The sequence below is a fragment of the Poecilia reticulata genome, chromosome 9, assembly GCF_904066995.2.
Source record: "Poecilia reticulata chromosome 9, P_reticulata-male-v2, whole genome shotgun sequence".
Classification (NCBI taxonomy): Eukaryota; Metazoa; Chordata; class Actinopteri; order Cyprinodontiformes; family Poeciliidae; genus Poecilia; species Poecilia reticulata.
Genome location: NC_088838.1, coordinates 6,118,090 through 6,138,527, shown reverse-complemented (window position 1 = coordinate 6,138,527; position 20,438 = coordinate 6,118,090). Strand labels below are relative to the sequence as shown.

The window sequence follows — 20,438 nt, the reverse complement described above, 5'->3', positions numbered from 1 at the left end:
TTTGCTCTCAATAGCTGCGTTTTCATTAGAAATGTGCGTAAAACTTTGTCAGTTTTCTGATGACAAAAGTTTTACAACAATTGCAGACTTCCTCTAGAGCAGTGGTTCTTAACCTGGGTTCGGTCGAACCCCAGGGGTTCGGCGGAGCTTCTGCCGCGGAGGTAAAGACACACTTGTGTAAAGTCGTGATGACGCCCTGCTTTGCCATAACTTGCTGCAGAGGATCACGTTACATTGCTTAGCCAATCAGAGCTGCGGAGGAGCCCTGATTGAAGGAGTTCCACTCTCAGCATGGATTTGAAGCTCACAGTTTTTACCAAATTCTATAGTCTAAATCTGCTCCTTAGTCGCATATTTTCGGGGTTGGTACTGCCTCTAGTGGTGTGGGGGTGGTAACACAACTAATATAATTACATTACTAAATCAGAATACCGCAAAGTATTTTGTGTATCGGGGGGGAGAGGGGTGCTTTGGAATAAGAAAGGTTCGGTGAATGCGCATATGCAACTGGGGGGTTCGGTACCTCAAAAAAGGTTAAGAGAGTTAATGTGGCCAATGAGGGTCAGACGTATTGCTTAATTTGTCTTTTATTCGTGTAAATCTTCTATATTTTCCGCTAACTAATTTAGGTTTTTGTTTCCTTTCTCGCTCCTGACATTGCTGAGACATGTTGTCCTCATTGTTTTTAGCAGGTTCCAATGTCTGTTGGAACCAGTGCTGGGATGTAATGAAGTACAAGTACTTCGTTACTGTACTTAAGTAAAATTTTTGTGTATCTGTACTTGACCTAAGTAGATTTAAGAATTGATACTTTCTACTTTTACTCCACTACATTTTGAAGTATCTGTACTTTCTACTTCACTACATTTCTACAAAACTGTCGCGTTACTTGTTACATCCAAGCCGCATTGCGTTTTTCCCCCGTTAACATGTGAAGTTCAGGAATTTAACCCTTTACTCGCACGTGGAGCTCCAAGACATGCGCAGTGGTTTTCTCTGAGCGGGAGAAGATGTCTGTCTAATCGTCAGTAATATAATCCCGCCACATAAATTATGAGATATGGCGAAATATGTAAAATCAGCAGCGCTTAGTTCAACTTTTAGCGCCACTTGTAAAGGAAGCTTAAAAAAGGTAAGATATGTGGACGTGATGTTAGCAAAGCTAGCTGTACAGAGACACAAATGTTGCATCTGCAATGAAAAAAAGTTGTCACTCATGCGCTGAATTATTGTGTGGAGGTGTTGACTGACATGTCGCATATGGGAAAACGCTGTGACCAAAGTCTGCAATATAATGTTATGACATTCACGAACAGGGACGTTGTATAGGGGAAATACTTATGACAATTGTAAGTGCCCTGACCGACAGGGGGCCCTCCACAATTTATTTATTTATTTTTTTGTTCATAGAAATAAAAAATAAAATTGGGGCCCTGTCAATTATAAAATTAATCATAATGTGTTTTTGAAGATTGTTTTTAGCAGTAAAAATTTAATGTTACCCCTCCCAGACCAAAAAACACATCTATATTTGCCCTGAACCCCCCCCTCCCCCAAATCTGCATGAAATGGTTTGTTCCTGCTTGGAGCGCTTGAGATGATGGTGATCATCAGCAGTCAGTAGAAGACGAGAAAGATTGTGGCAGCTACTACGCTGCTAAGAAAAAGGGGGCCCAAGATTCCTGGCGGCGCCCCTCACTACACGATCTGCCCAATCGAACGCGTTATACCTACAATTTTGGTTGGCTTTAAGGTTTCTCAGGTTTTGAAAATTGGCCGACTATCGGCCGACAATTCTAAAATCGTTTAGTGTGAACTGGGCTTAACGCTGTCGATCAATGCTTTCCAGTCACCATGGCAACCCTTGACACTTCAAATTCTGACACTATTGGGCGGGCGGGGGAAACGAATGCATCCACTATAACACTTGCATTCTATTGGCTGAGAGGTTGCCAGGAGACGGTGCTTTTTTGTTCCAACCTCGAGCACAAGCGAGCAGAGAGGTTTTAGAACAGCTGTCAAAGGTCACCATAGCACGGACAATCCTATGATGTCACAAGACATGTTATGTCACCACAGAACTTTAGTTGAATATTCAGTCAATCAGTTCTTTAGTTTGTCAGAAAGCACAAGGTCGAGTGGAGACTGCTTCTACAGAAAACACTGGATTATTTGCGACATATTTTCAAAACTGTTTTTGAGAAAAATGGAGACTCAGACAAAGGAATTCTTCAAACAGGAGACTTGATACCAGGAAGATGGACAGAAGAACGAGCAAAATCAAGATGCCTGGATTCAAGGCAAAGATACCCAGAGCGGTCATTCTTTTGAGGATAAAATTAACAGGCTAAAGACTCTTTTGGACACAGAACGAGCCAGATTAAATGAGGAACACCAAAGAGCAAATGACTTGGAAGAAGAACTGCACGATGTGAAACTCAAGCTAGAAAAGCGTGAATTTAACGAAAACGACGTTGGCGTATGCAGTGAGGCAAGAAAAGGATTGAATGCCAGTGAGGACATCCTATCCTCTCAGCTCCTCTTGGAAAATAAAACCCTCCAAAATCAGCTCAGATCTTCTCAAAAAAAAAGAGGCACTTTTACAGAGAGAGATCCAGAAAAGTACAACCTTATATCAAGAAGTTCTGGCTAAGCTTCAAAATGATATTATCAATCTGTCAGAACAGGTGGCAACATTACAGGAAGAGCTGGAAATAGAAAGATCAGCTAATTCTCAAACAAATACGAACAAGACGTTTTTTAAGATCATAAGAGGTGAAAACACAGGTCAGTGTACAGAGCTGAAGAAGGAAATGGCATTGATGAGAAAGACATCTGCAGAGAAGGAGAGGCATCTACAGGAAGAGCTGAAGAAGATGAAAGAGTCCTCCCAGGAACTTAACAGCAATTATCAAACTTCTGTCAAGTTCCTGGTACAACAAGCAGAGTCGTTAAAGAAGAAGCTAAGAGATGACGAAGAAGCTCATACAGAAGTGTTGAAGATGAACCAGACACTTTATGCTGCTCTAGAAGCTGAGAATGAGGCTCTTCGTCAAAAACTGTCATCCCTGCAAAACGCCAGAGAGACGGAGACATGTCTTCAGAGTGAGCTGGACCAAGTCAAAGAGGCAAACCTGGAAATGACCAAGAAGTTTGAAACGGATGTTTTAACCCTTAAGAAATGGGTGAATATACTGGAGCGGGAGCTGAAAGACGACAGAGTCTCATGCTGAGTTGGTGAAAATCAACACAATGCTTTATGCAGAGCTTCAGGCTGAGAATGAAACTCGGTCAAAAAATGGCTTCAATGCAAGACGCTTCCATAGAGGCAGAGAGATGCATCCAGAAAGGGCTTGAGCAAGTCAAAGAGGCGAGTCTGGAAATAGTCCAGAAGTATGAAGTCGATATTTTAGCCCTTAGAGAAGAAATACAAACAATGGAGCAGGAGCACCTAGGATGAGAGGTATCGTCATGCGGAAGTTGAAATACGTAATGGTAAGAGATCCAAATTCCTCCACGCTGAGAAGAACATGCTACAGAAGGAACCACTTGACCTCTGGGTTTGAGGAAACCGGAAAGATGGAATAAAAAGGAGGCTGAAGAAGAAAACGTGTAATGCTTGTTTATGTTAGGGGTCAAGACCATGAAGCTTCTCACCATAATGGATGGATGTATGGATGGATGAAGATTTGTAATTCACTAGCAAGGACCACATCATAAAGATAGAAGTTTAAAGATTTATTGAAGAAGGGATGAAGGGAATGAGGGGATGAAGAGATGAAAGGAGGTGAAGAGGTGAAGACTCAGTGTGGGGGTGGTCTTTTGAAAAATCAATCCTCTTTATTTTCCTGAGCCCACAGAGAAGTAAAGAGGTAGAGGGTTGACGAAACGTAACGGTTGTGTTTGTGTTTATATGATTGTTTGTCTTTGTTCAATGGACCGGTGACCTGTCCAGGGTGCACCCTGCCTCTCGCCCGTTGACCACTGAAGATGGGCACCAGCACAGACCTCAATGGGATCAGGGTGTAAGAAAATGGATGGATGGATGGATGGATAAAGGGATGAAATTAGATAAATACATATAATTAGAGGTGTGGTCTGGATGTGGCCCTGCTTCTGAACTTAAGTTAACATATTAACTTAATTTCAAAAGAACTAGAAGACATAAGTTTAAAGATTAAAAAAGAAGGCATGATGCACAGTGGTACAGTTGGTAGCACTGCTGCCTTGCAGCAAGGGTTTAATTCCAGGCCTTTTTTCTGCATGGAGTTTACATGTTTTCCCTGTGCTTGGTGGGTTATCTCCGGGAACTCCGGCTTCCTCCCACAGTCCAAAAACATGAGTATCAGGTTAATTGGTTTCTCTAAATTCTCCTTAAGTCTGTATGTGTGTGTGTGTGTGTGTGTGTGTGTGTGTGTGTGTGCGTGTACATGTGCGTATGTGTGTGGTTTTTTTGTTGGATTTTTTTCAAAATAAAAGCCACTAGTGGCAAAAAAGTGAAGTTCATGTTATGTTAGGACAGGAGACGAGATGTTTCCATCCCTGAAATTATGATGCATAGAATCACATATCTAAGTCTAAACTATGTTGCAGACAGTAAACACAATAAAAACATGCTTTATCTGTGACATTGTTCATTAAAATGGCACATTTCTGACGTATTAAAATTAAATATTATTAAGGTACACTTAATGATATTGTATTAGCTACTAGGTAATGCATTCAGCAAGTACTTTTACTTTTAATACTTCAGTATTTTTAAAAGTCAGTACTTTTTTACTTTTTCTTAAGTACAAATGTTAATGTGGTACTTTTACTTTTATTAGAGTACATTTTTGTCGGTGTATTTGTACTTTTACTTAAGTACATTTTTTGAGTACTTTCTCCACCACTGGTTGGAACCCAAGAACGACGTTGAGCCTTGAGGCTCAACAGTAAAAATGTTTTATTGTTCAGCTTTTCCCTTTTACTTGTTCTGTTTGGATCTTTAAATGTATTTGCATTGCAGCTGGATGAATGGAAAAATACCTTTTTATTGTTTCTTTTTTTAATGGATGTAAATAGACTGTTCAGTTTTTAATCTCCTTAATTTCTCGTTGTTAAACTTGGATGGATGGATGGACAAAGGGATGAAATTATTCTCCTTGTGTTTGTGTTTATATGATTGTTTGTCTTTGTTTGATGGACCGGTGACCTGTCCAGGGTGCACCCTGCCTCTCGCCCGTTGACCACTGAAGATGGGCACCAGCACAGACCTCATGAATATCAGTTTAAAGATTAAAAAAAGAATGTCCTTCTTTAGAAAAAAAATATTTTCCAGTTCCTCTTGCTTTTCCTTTCTGCTTGTACTTTTTTCTTATCCCAAATTTCAGTCATTCATAAACAAATGATTATGAATGACTTGAAGTTCACAAAGTTTTTCTGTGTCTTAGGTTCAAATTTAAGTTTGTATCCGGCTACAACTGTTTTAGACGCACTGCTAATGCTAAAGTTCAGCTTGCTAGCAAGTCAAGATTGTTACCGAGGCTAGTGGTGGCAGAGGTTCACCGTACATGCAACCTTTTTGGAACAGAGTAGAGAAGTTTCCAACTTAGGAATGTGTTATGATTTCATCCTGAACAAGATTTTACTTTTTGTTTTTCCTTAGCAAGAGGACAAACCAGAAACGGTAAAGAGCATCTTAGTCCTGATTCTGTGACCAGAGAGTGAGGTAACACACAACACTCCACATTCTACAGATACGACAAAAAGGGTTTCACATGTTCAAGGATAGACTCCAGGTTGGAATTCAACTTTTTTACAGCAAGCTAATAACCACTGCCAGCACCTACCAAGCACACGGTTTAAGCCATTTTTGTTAAATCTACAGAATGTGGAGGCGAACTTCACTCAGGCGCTGTGAAGCCGCTCCGTTTTGATCCGGTGTGTTTGGTATCGACTTCACCTCGTTGATTTTTGATTGCTTTAAAGAAAGTGATTCTGGGTGGAGAATAATTATTTTGAGGTTGTGCTCAAAATAATTATAGTCCAACATTACTTAACCAGATCGATCAAATGTTTGGTGGGAAATGAACATGACTTTTCAAAATGTACTCAATTGGTCTGCATTAGAAAAGACAAACACATTTTCACATCATTTTCATGTTATATATGTTGGGGAAAAAAAACTAGGTAGGAAAAATAATTTGTCTGATAATTAATAAGGTTGCTGTTTCTTTCCTACTTACTCTCCATATTTTAAATGACATAGAAAAGATTAAATATTATACAGTATGTAAAGCCTGCTCTCACTTTGATCATAAGAACCTCTAGCTTCAAGATATCTCTTTAAAAAAATTGTATTAGCTGATACAGTACATGTTAGATCCATCTGTTTATATAATCCAATATTAAAGTGGGAGACACTGATATTTTAGAAACTACACACATTTAAACCCCTCAGTTTAAATGGCTGTTATTAGACCAAAAAAAAAAAAAAATCAAAAATCTGTTCATCTATGTGACAAATAGATGATGTGTGATGAATGTTTGTCCAGTGTGGCCCTGATCACCACAGACCCTCAGTCATCCCACCTCATGGTTCATCCTCTGTGGACAAAAGACTAAAGCTGAATACACACAAACACGCACACACACACACACACGCACAGAGGCAACATAAATGGAGTATGTGGGTGTTGACTCAGCTGGGAAATTAAGTGTGTGTGGGTTGGGGGAAGAAGATGGATGCAGGAGATTGATGAGTGCCGGGATTGGGCCAATAGTAAGCCGTTTGATGAATGAGGGGAAACTGGCAACAGTGGAATTAATCTCCTGCCCTCAGCATGACCTCCAGCTCGAATCATCTCAACATCCACTGGAACCAGCTCTCTGTTTACTCTTCTGGAAACGCCAGCCCAACACCAACCTTCTTACAAACCCGGTGTCAGATAGCACCATGAGACGTGAAAGACATTTTTTTTTACTTTACAACCAAAATGAAATGCGTTTAAAACCCTTTTCACCTAAGTTTCAAATGTCTGCCTATATCCTGCGTTTATCTTTAGCCGCATTGATTACTGCAACAGCGTCTTCACAGGTCTGACTAACAAATCAATCAAACAGCTGCAGCTGATCCAGAATGCTGCTGCTCGTGTTCTCACTAAAACCAGGCAGATAGAGCACATAACACCAGTTTTAAAGTCCCTATACACGGTTCCCTGTAGCTCAGAGAATAGACTTTAAAATACTGTTGTTAGTTTATAAATCACTGAACGGTTTAGCACCACAATACCTTAAAGATCTGTTATTACTGTACCAACCTGGTTCTGGTTCTGGTCTGTTCTGCAGCCCCAGAACCAGAACCAAACGAGGAGAAGCAGCATTCAGCTTCTATGCACCACAAATTTGGAACAAACTTCCAGAAAACTGTAAAACAGCTGAAACACTGGGTGCCTTTAAATCTCAACTTAAAACCCACCTGTTTAGAGTTGCTTATGGCTAAATTAGGTTTAGAGTGCGGGTTTTGATGTCTTTGATGTTTTTAATGTTTTTATCTTTACTTTTCATCTAGTTATTAACTTTTTATTTCTCTTTCACACTGTCTATATGAAGCCCCCCCGGAAAATGTCCCAGTTAAACGAATCTATATCTAGGGGTGTGAGAATCCTTGTTAAATGACATCTTAACTAAAACTCTGAGGTGTGAGACGTTTAACTGAAGTCCTACAATGGGTGCAGGTTTTAGTGTTTTTATCTTTAATCTTTTTTTTTTTAAATTCTCTTTGTCTTTCTAACTGTTTATTCACTGTCACATGCTGTTTTTATTTTAATTATGTAAAGCACTTTGAAATGCCTTGCTGCTGAAATGTGCTATACAAATAAAATTTGATTGATTGATATATATATTTCTTCCTTATTTTAATTGTAAGTAGTTCTTTAAATATCCTGTGAGATGATATATTTACCCATTTATCCATAACAACTGGAGCTTTCAATATGAAGCAAGTTATTTTCACAATTTACCATTCCTGCTACTTTCACCAACTCAAATTTAAGGCTTTTTAAGAGCTTAATGAATGAAATTTAAGACCTGTAACACAACAGAAATGTACAAAAAACTGCCTATTTCATATGGCAGTAGTGCCAACCTTTTTGTTTTCTTGCACACCTAGCATCGTATGGGTTGGGAATGAAAGTCAATCAGTGGCAAAGACGAACATTGCTCAGGCAACTGGCGATAAATTTACACTTTCCCGTGATGGAGACAAAAAAGACAGCTAGTTAGTTAGCAAGGTTATATTAGCAGCTAGTTAGCGGTAGCCTCAAGTCACAAATGTCTGCATGCGACTCAAACATATACTTGACAGAAAAGTCCTGCACGATAAATAAACTACATAGAAAATATAAGATTAATAAGTAGTTCTGCCATGACAAAATTCAAGACTTGTGATTAACTTATTTAAGGCCAACTTACATGTTTTAAAAGCATATAAGACATTTTAAAGCCTTAATTTTAGATACATGAAATTAAACCTTCCTAGCGACGCACAGAAACCCCTCAGTTTAAATCTATCTTGTAAAGGCCTCAGAGAGTTGCTATGCATTACAGAAGAAGCAGCATCATGATGACCAAGGAAAACAATATCATAAACTTTAAGCTTTAACTTAAAAAATCTCACAGCAAACCGTCATCTGGAAGAGGAAGGAGTATGGTACAACTTGAATCACACATGATGGGAAGAGCATTGATCAAAGAAGCAGCCAAGTTACTGTTACTGTGTTCAACTATGAGCAACGTCTCGGTGGCAGCTCTCCAAAAATGTTTGAATATATGATGATGTCAAAGACAACAAAGGCTTCATGTAAACCTCACTTTTATAAAGAGGAGGCAAGATGAAAGTCATCTTTGAAAGAAGAGAGCACAGAGTGATGAAAATGACATTTTCTGACCCACATGCAAAATGCTTTCAATGGGGAAAAAATAAAAGCTTCACATCACCTTGGAAACACCATGTCCACCTCTAAACATGTGATGGCAGCATCATGCTTTGGAAAGTTTCTGTTCAGCTGGGAAAGAGAGTAGGTCAGAGTTTCATGAGAATTATAGAGCCAATCCGACCTGTTAAAAGCTGCAGACGACTAGAAGGTGAAGCAGAAATTCAGCCCTGGAAATACAATGTTATGATTTAGGTTAAAACATCCAATCGTATCAGTGTGTCCCAGTCAAAGTCCAGAACTAAATCCTCTTGAAAATGTGAGCCACACATACTTTTCCTTCTACTTTGTGTTGTTCCATGACATACAGTTCAAATAAGATTAATAAAAATTGTTGTTTTAATATTAGAAAATGTGAAAAAGTTGAACTGGGTCAAGATTACCTTGGTATGATGATGCGTATATGTTTGCTAAAATGTAATCCGGTGTAGATATCTTGTGTTTTTATATCTAAATCTTCCGTCTGGGAGAGGCAGGATTGTTTTTTTTGTGTATAAATGAAGGTTTACAATGAAAATAGTTTGAGTAAAAAAATTAAAGGTGTCTGCACATAATCAGCTGTAATTCACTAAACTAACTTGAGGGGGCGACAAGCTCCTTTAGATTCAATTGGCGCAGCTTTGAAAATGAAAAGTTGTGTTATGCACTAAAAACCTTTAGCTGGACAATACTAACATCTGTATATCCTAAAGAAATTAGCTTGAGTGTATTTTCACCAAGATTCAGCTGGAGCAACAGTAATGCCCTGCATGTATTTAGTTTCCGTTTTTAAAGAAGAGAAGTAAGTGTTAAGTCCCACAGAGCAGCGACCGGGGCGCCGTGACCTTGCTGGATGCCGTTTGGGAGGGTCATCCATTTTCTTAATGGTGCTGTCAAGTGACACCTGTGCTTGGCTCTTCCCTGAGTGGAGTGCTAATGAACCACGAGACCAGAGGAGTCTGGGAGTCCGGGTCAATAGATGCCTCAGAGACTCGAGCCTCTGACGCCCTGACAGCCAAACGGAGCAGAGGACACATTTATCTGGGACCAAACACTCCAAACGCCAGACAAACCAACTCCTTCGGCTTTCTTTAGCACTTTTTTGCTCAGCGTCAAAGAGCGCTAAAGTGGCAAGAAAACAGGTCCTCACATCAGCTGAGAGGTTTCCTGTAGGAGAGAGTCTGCTGTCCTCAGGGGGGGGGGTACGTGTCAGTGCCATGATGAATATTTCTCTATTAACCACCTCCCATTGTCAGCTATGGCCTTTTGTGTTGCGGGCCAATCCGTCAGAAGGAGATCCTGGGTCGACACCTCCCCGAGGTCATTATTGAAGTCCCAGTGACCCGCGCAGCACTTCCACTTTGCTGAGGAGGCCGTTTCTTTCTTGCCCGTGCAAAGTAGAATCAGCAATTAAAAGCTGCAAACAACAAAAGCAACGCGGGGGACGATGGAAGGAGGAGGAATGAAAGTCCTCGGAGACTAGCTTAACAGGGCTAATGCGACCCAAGATGCCCTCTTCGGGATGGCCCTGTCAAGCGATATGAGCTATGAAATATTACACACGGCCACATATAGCGCGGCTGTAAGAGGCGAAATGATAGATAGTCTTAGATAAGTGCGGCGCTGCAGTCGAGGAAGATTTACGGCGTCCTCTAAGGCTCGTCATAGAAAGACACACCGAGGAACTAAACATAGTACTCAATGAGGGGAAGAAAACAAGTTAAAATGCAACCATGTATCATTTATTCAAAATACGACCTTTTCCTGTTGGTCAGACAGCACAGCCATCATTTTTGTTCGTGTCATATCTAATCTCTGCACCATTTTGCGTGAAGCGACATCCCTCTCCCCCCCCCGTGCTTCGTCAACTTGCCGATCCCTTGTAAGCTTGAAAAAATATTACATCTTTGCATATTTACAAATAGAAATAATAGCATTGTTCAAGATAATTCTCAAAAACATGCAAATCTCCCGACGTCTCTGTACACAGTGGAGGAATTCTGAAAATCCAAAACAAACCAAAATAAACACAGAAAAAAAAGTCAGACAGGAAAAGAGATTTCAAATTAAAAAAAAAATCTCTCCAAAATACAGCCTCACGTCCGGGTGCAACATTTTTATTTTCTAATGATATGATGATAATGGTATTATAGTTAAAAATCAATCTTTCTCTCTTAGAATACTTCAGAATGCAAAAAAATAAAACCCCCTTGAGTTGAAAACCAAGCGCTTCCATGAAAAATAAATACAGACTTTTAATTCTGGGAGGGGGAGTGAGGGGAATGGGAGAAGTTTGAAAAGCAAAACAAAACTCAAAACTCTGAAGAAAATCTCATATTTTTTCAAGTTCAGTGTCCTGCTGTCGTCAATTAAAGTCTGTTGTTACAGACAATCCATCAGAGGGGCCTTTTGCCTTTCGGAGCACTGGTCACGATCCTGAGGCAAACAGGTGGTATTCCTGGCAGGCCTTGCAGGCAGGATGCCTTGCACTCACAATGACCTTAGCCTCCCGAATCCATCTTCAGGCTGCCTCTTGACAGTCCAAGCCGGTGCCTGCAGTGCACGGTTGTCGGTGGCATTCTGGCTTGTCACTGATACCCCAGCGCCGAGGCAGAGCCGAGTCTCTGGCTGTAGAGGGCGTAGGGGGAGTAGTAGGCCGGGGTCGAGGGAAGAGTTGGCATCGGAAGTCCTGGGGCGCCCGGCAGGTGGGATTTGCCGTAGGGGTGGTAGCGTGCCAAGCCTAATCCGGGAGAGCCTCGTAGGGAGAAGGAGCTGGGCAGGGCTCCGGGGCTGCTGGGCGGGGGCAAGTGAAGGTGACATGAGGCTGTGGAGGAAACAGACGAGGGATAGGCCGACAACAGCTTACTGTCTACCATTCCAGGCAGGGATGTATGAGTACGCAAGTGGGCCAGTAGCTCCTCTGACGTGGAAAAACGCTTGTCGCAGGGGCCGCTGACGGAAACCCAGTTGCAGGCGTGAGGTAGGGGCTCATTTGGGACCATGAAACCATAAGTATAAAGGGGGTGGGAGAGGGAGTGCGTGCTGCTGGACGACAAGGAGCCAGAGTGTAAGGAGTGGAGGTGGTGTGAGGGGTAGACCAGGGGAAAGCCAGATTTGAGGCTTGAAGGATCATGGATGCACGTGGAACAGTTGCTGCCTCCCAGGTGGGGGGCGTTGGGGTAACTCAAACAGTAAGGGTCCCGACACAAACCCTGCATTAGAGATGGAGGGGATGCTCCGGTTAGCGGGCTGGAGCTCGGGTGTTTCCCTTGAAGTCCTAAGCCCAAACTAGACTTGGTGGGATCCAAGCTGGGAACAAACTGTGAGGGATAGCTGGCGTAGGCCCCCACTATAGAACCGTGGTATCCCATCGTAGCCGGGGGCAAAGGGAAGACAGAATGTCCCGGTTTGAACGGAGAGACCGGCGCGATGTGTCCAGAGCTGAGAGCAGGCTGTGAAGAGGCCTGAGGGTCCGTCTTGCTCTCTGGCCGTGGGCTGCTGGCCGAGCTGGCGTTGCTGGAGTTAGCGCTCGCCCTCACTTGGCTGGAGTTGGCTAAGTGAGCCCCATCCATGCCTGGTTTTGTAACATCAGAGTCTTTTTTGCCAGCAATGTTGCTGCCATTATCCGAACTTGCCTGCTCGGGTTTGCTGTCCGTGTGGGGCGCCTGGGAGTGTGACGGGGGCTGAATAGAAGGGGAATTATTCTGTCTGTGGGGCAACGGAGAGGAGCTAGAGTTTGGTGACCTGGAATGGGAGGGGAAAGGCGGACAAGATGCATTTCCTCCACTGGAACTTCCATTTGGCACCCTTAAAGCTGCTTTATCCGACGCCCCCTTCGTCACCAAGACATCCTTACGACAGTCGCTTGATGACTTGGAGTAAGGCTTGAAGCTGGACTTGTCATCCAGGGACTGGTGCTGCTCTCCAGTCTTGGATGACCTGCCGGACGACTCCTTGTCTCCCAGAGAGCCGGAGGAGAGGGAGGCCAGCTTGGAGGAGGAGGGAGGGTCGGGTTTGCCAATTTGAGAGCAGGTCTGGGCCAGCAGAGCCAAAGGACTCTTCTTGGCATCCAGCTGAGGAGAACAAGAGAGGGAACATGATGAACTTTATTTGCTTTTCAAATTTTTAAAACCTCCTAATCCTAGCCACCAAAATAGAAATCTATTTGTTGTTACCCCTCATTAAACATATACAGCAAAATAAAAAAAATGCATTTTTTATAAACTACACAGACACACTTCAAACAAACAAGGCGTTTTCCCACCCTAGAATACCAATAATCTAAGAAAATCTTTCTAGAACACAAAACAGTAAGTACTTATTAAGGTGAAACAAGCAAGAAATATCAAATCAAGCGATTCCAACTTATTTAGATTTTATTTTCTTAAAAAAATATATAAAGAAAGAAAAAGGGGGGAACTTACTTCAATGCTAACCGGCGCAGAAGTGAGGGGCTGGAGATACTCCGGGTGCAGCAGGTGGCCGCTGTGAGCCGTCAACATCTTCACGATCCGGACAGGAAGCCTCTTATTCTGGCGCGACGGGTCCGCGGGAGACGGGAGAGACGTGGGTGTGGGAGCGGACGCGCTCTCTGCTGCTCTCCGGCGTGGATCGCCGCTGCGCTCCGGGAACGACTGGCTGCGTAAAAGCGCGTCAGATCCAGCGGGGAGATCTCTCATCTGGATCTATCTGGGCGTGAAAAGAACCAGGGGCGCGCGGGGAGCGGACGCGGGGTTGGCTTTCATTTATCTGCACATTTCATGACGGCAAAATCGAACAGGAACAGAGTGCGCTAATCCAAAATGGCAGTGCGCAAACGGACGCGTCCTCCGCCTCGGAATCAAGCCGTTTTTAGAAAAAACACAAATACCCAAAGTGTCATCCTTCAGAGGTAATGGCTCAGAAATCCTTCATCCAGAAAATGGTTTTTGAAGAAAAAGAACGAGGGGGGAAAAAGACCATTAAAAATAGAAGGCAAGTTGTGGGAACAGCCCCGCAGAGGGAATTGTGTGCGGCACGTCCTGCGCGGTGTGGTGTTGCTGCGTCTCCCACTGCAGCTGCCTCTCCGTCTCTCACTCACTGGTTCTTCCACACGGACTGGGGCTGTGAGGGGAGGAATTTCAAAGCTGGCCGCCGCCCTCCAATCACAAGCGGCTGCGTTCAGAGAGGGGCGGAGGACCGAGCTGAGGGGGCGTGGCCTGCCTCCCGCTCTCACCACCATGCGGGTGAAGCTGCAATGTTGCTGGAAAATGTGTGCCAGTGACCTCCAAATTTCACATGCAGGATGAAGCAAGGGACTCTCACACTGCACTGCAAAAGACATCTATTTATATTATATCCTTTTCTTTCAAATATCTTTTTTTTTTTCAAAATGTAAAATGAGATTACGGAATCTGTTTTTGGAAAATAGGACTTGTGTACATAAAAGTTAATGTACAGTTCACAGGGGACGATGTCCGGCACATTTAAATTGGTAATAAACTGGTGTCTGTGCACATTTCAAGTATGCTAACAACTTTATTTAATTATAGCTACCAAAAAACCTTTTCAGTGCTAATTGAATTTCTGTGGAATTTGACAAATTCACATGATTCAACTTTAATGGCCTTTGCTCTGACAGTGCATCATTTCTGTAGTTGTGTAAGTTGGGCACTTGTAGATGAAACTATAAAAACAATGGGTTCTCAATTTGATTACAACAACACAGAGTTCACCCCACCGGATTAAAGCTATGGATTTGACTTTTCTGTAAAATCATTTAATCTCCCTTCAGATATATATTGATGTGAAATTGTCATATCAAGATAAAAAGCAATTAATCTTTTTTTTTCCATGTTTTTATTAAATTCCTCCTTCCAACTAGTTTTACCCGTTACCCGTATGCCAAGAACACTGAGTGGATTTCTGCCAAAATTTGGCAACAATGAAAAACTTTGTCAGAGCTCATCTTCCTTTTTCATCTTTATGATAAATGTTTTAGCCAGTGACGCTCCCAAGAGGGGGCCAGACGGGGGCCATGGCCCCACCTTAAATAATTCTGGCTTTAAAAAATTCATACAAAAGCATATTATCTTCCTCAAACAAGACATAATAATAATAAAAAAAACAATAAACAAATAAATACATTATATACACATCTGGACAAAAATGAACAGCCCACTGCACTGAACCCCATTGAAAACCTCCTGGTTATTCCACCAAATATTGATTTCTAAACTCTTCCTGAGTGAAAACATTAGTTTTGTTGTTTCTAAATGAATATTAATTTATTTTCATTTGCATTGTTTGAGGTCTGAAAGCACCAAATCTTTTTTGTTACTTTGACCATTTCTCGTTTTCTGCAAATAAATACAAATTTTTTGCTTGGAATTTTGGAGACATGTTGTCAGTAGTTCATAGAACAAAAGAACAATGTTCATTTTACTCAAAAATATACATATAAAGAGTAAAATCAGAGAAATTGATCATTTTGAGTTCTCTTAATTTTTTCCAGCGCTGTATATGTTAATGCTGTGAATTGATTAACAAACTTTATTCAGATTAATCACACTCTAGCACTGATTAATCATGATTCTCAACTTTTTAAGTTTGAAATATAAAAATGCATGTTTTCAAAAAATATCTTACTGCCACCAACCAAACATATCAGGTTTCCACGTTTTCATACTCAGGAAGGTTTAGTGGAAGTCATTTCTCTTTCAAACGTTAATTTAGAAATTTTAACTATAAACTGGTTGTGCTTCGGTGGAATAAGCAATAAGTACGCAACATTTCTTGATTTTATCCAGTCGTCCATTGCAGTGTTTTTAAAACTGAAATTTGCCACTGAGCTCACCAATCTGACACTCCTCGCTCATCTTTTCACTCGCTCCGCAATGTTGACCGCAGTACAAGACCCCATAACACGTTGCTGTGAACTGGGTTACCCTCTGCTTTTAGGTAAAAATAGACAGTTTCATTAATCCGCACTATTTAATATGGGGGTGCTCAACTTTTTAGACTAATCGCATGTGTTAGTACATCATAATTGGTAGCCCTAATATGCATGTATGTTATAGTAAGGCTGTTAAAAAAACAACATCCAAGCGTTTGTGAAAAAAGTAAGAATGGCATCCTTAACATCATTTACAGTAAAGCATACTTCACTGGGATTTCCAGCGTGGGCGAAATGATCAAATGGTTTGACTCGAAAGTGCCGCATCTGCAATCCACAATATGTTGTAAAGTGTGTGTTTTAGGCATTTTTAAGATTCTGTGATTGCAGGCTGAGGAAAATTACAGCGAGCCTTTTTTTCTTCCGAGGTCTGGAACAGTAAAACAGCTCCTTGATGCTTCACAGCACTGACCGGCCTTATCAAACTGCAGCCTGATTGTAATGGCTGCTACCATTTATCTGCGCCTAAGTGGAACTTAAGTCGCTTCAACCTCACTCAGCAGCATCGCCGTTATGAACTGCCATCATCAGGCTTAGTCATCACTCATCGCCCCCCCCCCCCCCACACACACACACACACACGCTCCAGTGACCTGCCAGGATCCAGGGAGTACGTGAGATCAGACCTGCCCTGCCGCCGTTGCCTTTTGTGTGGTTCGGGCTTCGTTTGAACGGGCCTGTTTGTTTGAAACCTTCTCTCGCCACGTCGGGGATGAGACACATAAACAGGTGACGCACAACAAAACCGCGTTCTCGCAGACAGATTTTAAGGTGAGGCTCGGTTCTTGGAGAGGATCACGACGGGTCCTTTTTTCCCCCGTGGATCAAGCTGTGACAATCAAAAAGGGTAGGTGGGTGAGGTTGCAGTAGTGTGGCCGGGTCTGCACCGGCGGAGAGGGTGGGGGTGTTAAACAGGACACCAAAGTAGGAGGTGCCCTGGGAAAAGCCAGACAAAAGCAGTGAGAGAATAAAACAAGGGAGGGCTCAGACAACAGGGAGCAGCTCCTTTCATGTGTCCCCTTGAAGTCGGCTTGTAACAGCTGTTTTGGCGTGTCGATGACTGATGGCTGTTTCCTGTTGTGGATATTTTAAAGGGACAGCTTTTCACTTTAAGAGGTCTCTCAGCATGCCCCAGTCCAGCTCACCCCGGAGGCATTTTCACAGGTTTCTGTGGCCGTGTTGGAGCTGCTACAAACATGACTACTGTCACGAGAACGAGACAAGATTGGGTATAGATTTTTTTTAAAGGAAAACTGAATATTTTTCAGTTTTCAGAAACAGAGGAAAAGTATCATGAGTCATATTTTAAACAGGATGTAATCAGAGTATTCTAGTGCAGGTTTGACTCTACTACATTCTTCCTGTGCAATTCCACTCGATTAAAATCTCTCTTCACAGTCTGAATTTCTCCCATTTACTCCAATTCCCTCCGGTAGGATTTCAACCAATCAGCAAGCAGAAGTAGAAGTTGTGAACGACGACATTGATTTTCTGCGCTGTTTTTGAATTGTAGTTTGCTATGGCAGCGGAGAACGTGAACGAAGTCGTTCAGTCCCTGTTCGCCATGATTCTAAATATCATGTTAACATTAGCAGCCGCCTCGTTCGGTGCTCAGCACTTTTTCCAGACAAATTCCAGATAAGCTTCATAGCGTCAAACTGGTGAATTACACAAATGCACCTTTCAAAGGATGTGGCCCATAAATTTAGACACAACCAAATTGTATGTTTTTGTCACTCATTACCCAAACAATCTTAAAGTTATATAAGTTGGAACTCAACAGATCAAGTCAAAGCAGGACACAGAAGAGGAGACTAAGACTTAAAAATGAATAAAAGCAATTCAAATCCACTGAGAGGTTCGGTGTAATTTCAGTTTGTTTTACGCTAAGTTGTTTGATAAGTGCCAGCACTTTCACAAAAGGCTTTTGTTAGGTTTGTTGCTTTTTCCTCTACTGTGCAACTTCCGTGTTTCTAATGTTACGGTGGTGGAGGCCGTGTCAGGGTATCGTTGGGTAACTTCCAGCTATGAGAGCTGAAAGGTTAGAGAGGGAGAGAGATATGGAATTATGACATCATCGTTTAAAAAAAGAGACGCGGCGTGCATCGTCACATGGAAACATGAAACCTGTGTACTGAAACTTATCACATCTGGAACAAAGTTTGGAAAAACATCATTTCTGGTTTCCCAAGATGCCAAATCTCTGTGGATGTGCAGCCTAAACAAGATCCACTGTATTAGGATCCAGGATTCTAGCTGCTGCTAGCCTTCCACAATGGAAATCGTTTCATTTGATCTTAAAAGTGTATTTATACCTGGTCCTCAGAGTAACATCTAAGACTTACTTCACTGATGAAGTCTCATGGTCACAGCAACTGAATGGACAAGAAATGTCGTGCCGTAAGTTCTTATCACACCCCGTGGTATAAACCCTAACCCTACAGGAGCCATGGAGGAGCAGACACTCTGATCTTTGGGATTTAGAGAACCGTAAAGGGTCAGTTATGGATGCCACAGCTCTAATTCACTGCAGTGCTGAAAAGCAGCCGCTCGCCTGACACCAAGGCAAACGTAGCAGTGCTTGACATTAGGCAGCTGAATTCTTCAAGCCGAGCTTGAGCGAAGCCTCTCCCGTCCGTTTGGAAGCACTGAGGTGTTTTGTGGCAAACAGGAGGACCAGCATAGATGCTACACGTGACGGTTTAATGAAAGGCTGACATTGACAGGAGCTCATAAGAGTCTTGTTTCTCCCTTTTTTATTTCCTTTTCGAGCTATAACATTTCAACAGGGCTTCGCTGATGTCAGCCAGACTTTTGACAGGGTCTGGCTGCATGCAGTACTGTACAAAGAGCAGCACAAAATGATAAAAGCAGCAGAGAAGCAGAGGAGGGGAAAAACGAGTGTAAATAACTTCTATTTAATTATCTGTGACTGACTTATGGGGTGTGTGGAATGGGAATAGAGGCCCCGGGCTGGGGCTCTGCTCCATCCCTCGTGTTTGCTCCAGCGGTAATAAAACCGAGGGGGAAAAAGTGGATTAAGACAGTTTCATGGGGTGTAGCAGACATGGCATTTAGAGGCGAACACTTAAAAAGAGCCTCACAGGCAACATTCCAGGCAGGACAGATTGTTGAAACAAGGATTTCCTTGAGCTGAAAGGTCCACAAACAATGTCTACACAGTGTACTTAATGCATTCACACTTCCTCATTTGTCTTTCTGCGGTTGCCTCTCCCTCTATCTTTGACATACACACACTAATCCTGTCACAGTTGAGTGTGCAAGCAGTCAAACGTGAAGACCTGGCCGGTGCGCATAAACATAAACAGACAAGCTTTGCTGTGTATGATAACATCTTATAAGGCTGGGGTTTTTTTTGTTTTGTTTTTTTTGAAGTTCTTCCAGAGACTACCATCTATCTGGGCTTACAGTAAACCTTTATGTCACAGCAGTGGCTGACAGCTTTATCACAGTAGTTTAGGTGGGAGATTGTCTCTCTTGTCAGCTCATCACGTCTCACAAGCTAACGCTCTTATCCACTTTGCCTACCTGCCGTCTATCTGTCTGCATTATAATTACGTCAGGATAATAGGCGCCCTCATTCCTCCCCCCAACCCTTATACTTTTGGCACTTTTATTTCCGAATCCAACGCGCCTCGCGAGGGTTCCGCCTTGTCATACACTCTGCACCTGAAAACGCACTCCTACACGAGCACGGGGGCTGCGCGACGCCCACGGCGCCTCGGGGGGAAACAAAGCCGCCATTGTCCTCCATGCAAGGGAAGTTATCAATATTGTGGAGGGAGGAAGGCAAAGAGGAGAGAGGCAGGAGAGAACAGGCCTGCGCTGTCAGACTGTTTCGGCACCAACCAGATCATCCGGCGTTGTCGTGTGAAATTTCAGATGACATTCAAACATGTTTTCTTTCATACTTGTTTTTTTTTTTTGTTGTTGGTCAGGTGATAAGGGGGTGGTGGGGTTTGTTTTGACAGCAGCACAATCAAGGTATTCACAGTCTGGACGTGTGACAAGTCTGGTGTAAAGAACAACAAGAGGCCAGACAAAAGAAATCTCTTAAAGCAAATCCTTCATGCCTTTCAAAGACAGTGCTGCTTCCTTTAACCCTTGGCCAGAGTCTCAGCCACCTCGTCTTCATCGTCCAACCTTTGTCGAGGAGTGCGCCGCTGGGACTATCCGCTCTTTTCCAATCTCCTTCTGCGGAGCTTCTCGGGTTTTGTCACGAAACCAAAACCACGACTGACTTTCTCATCAGGAGCCGGGCAAGGAAACAGAAGGTTTGCTCAGCCCTAAAGTGTTCAAACGCAACCTCGGCCTACCCAAGAGTACACGTTGCTGGGGATTTGTGAACTGGCAGACCCCGCCGCAGTTCCTGCCAAATGCTAAAAGACGATGAGTGGCGGGGTGGGCGGGGCCCGGCAGTAAACATCAGTCATCACAGGCCGTGGCGAAGGCGAGTCATGTAATCAGCCGCCTCTTTGATTTGACAAGGAGTGGCATCGCTCAGTTAAAGCTGATGAATGTGTAAGTAA

At 42.8% G+C, this 20,438-nt stretch overlaps 1 protein-coding gene across 1 annotated transcript; it reads right to left on the bottom strand.

Annotated features, from left to right (window-relative positions):
- Positions 1–10,674: 10,674 nt before the first annotated feature.
- Positions 10,675–14,049, bottom strand: znf703 (zinc finger protein 703). The gene is made up of 2 exons (XM_008417686.3): positions 13,379–14,049; positions 10,675–13,027 (listed from the first exon to the last, which is right to left on the bottom strand). The coding sequence occupies exons 1-2, from the start codon at positions 13,631–13,633 to the stop codon at positions 11,543–11,545; spliced, it is 1,740 nt and encodes a 579-aa protein (XP_008415908.2). The 5' UTR covers positions 13,634–14,049; the 3' UTR covers positions 10,675–11,542.
- Between the last annotated feature and the right edge of the window lie 6,389 nt (positions 14,050–20,438).

Excerpts from the sequence above, each read along its gene's own strand:
- znf703 (XM_008417686.3), bottom strand. The coding sequence starts at position 13,633 with ATGAGAGATCTCCCCGCTGGATCTGACGCGCTTTTACGCAGCCAGTCG. Across the intron at positions 13,028-13,378 it reads CTGCGCCGGTTAGCATTGAA|CTGGATGCCAAGAAGAGTCC; the intron begins GTAAGTTCCCCC and ends TGTTCTCCTCAG.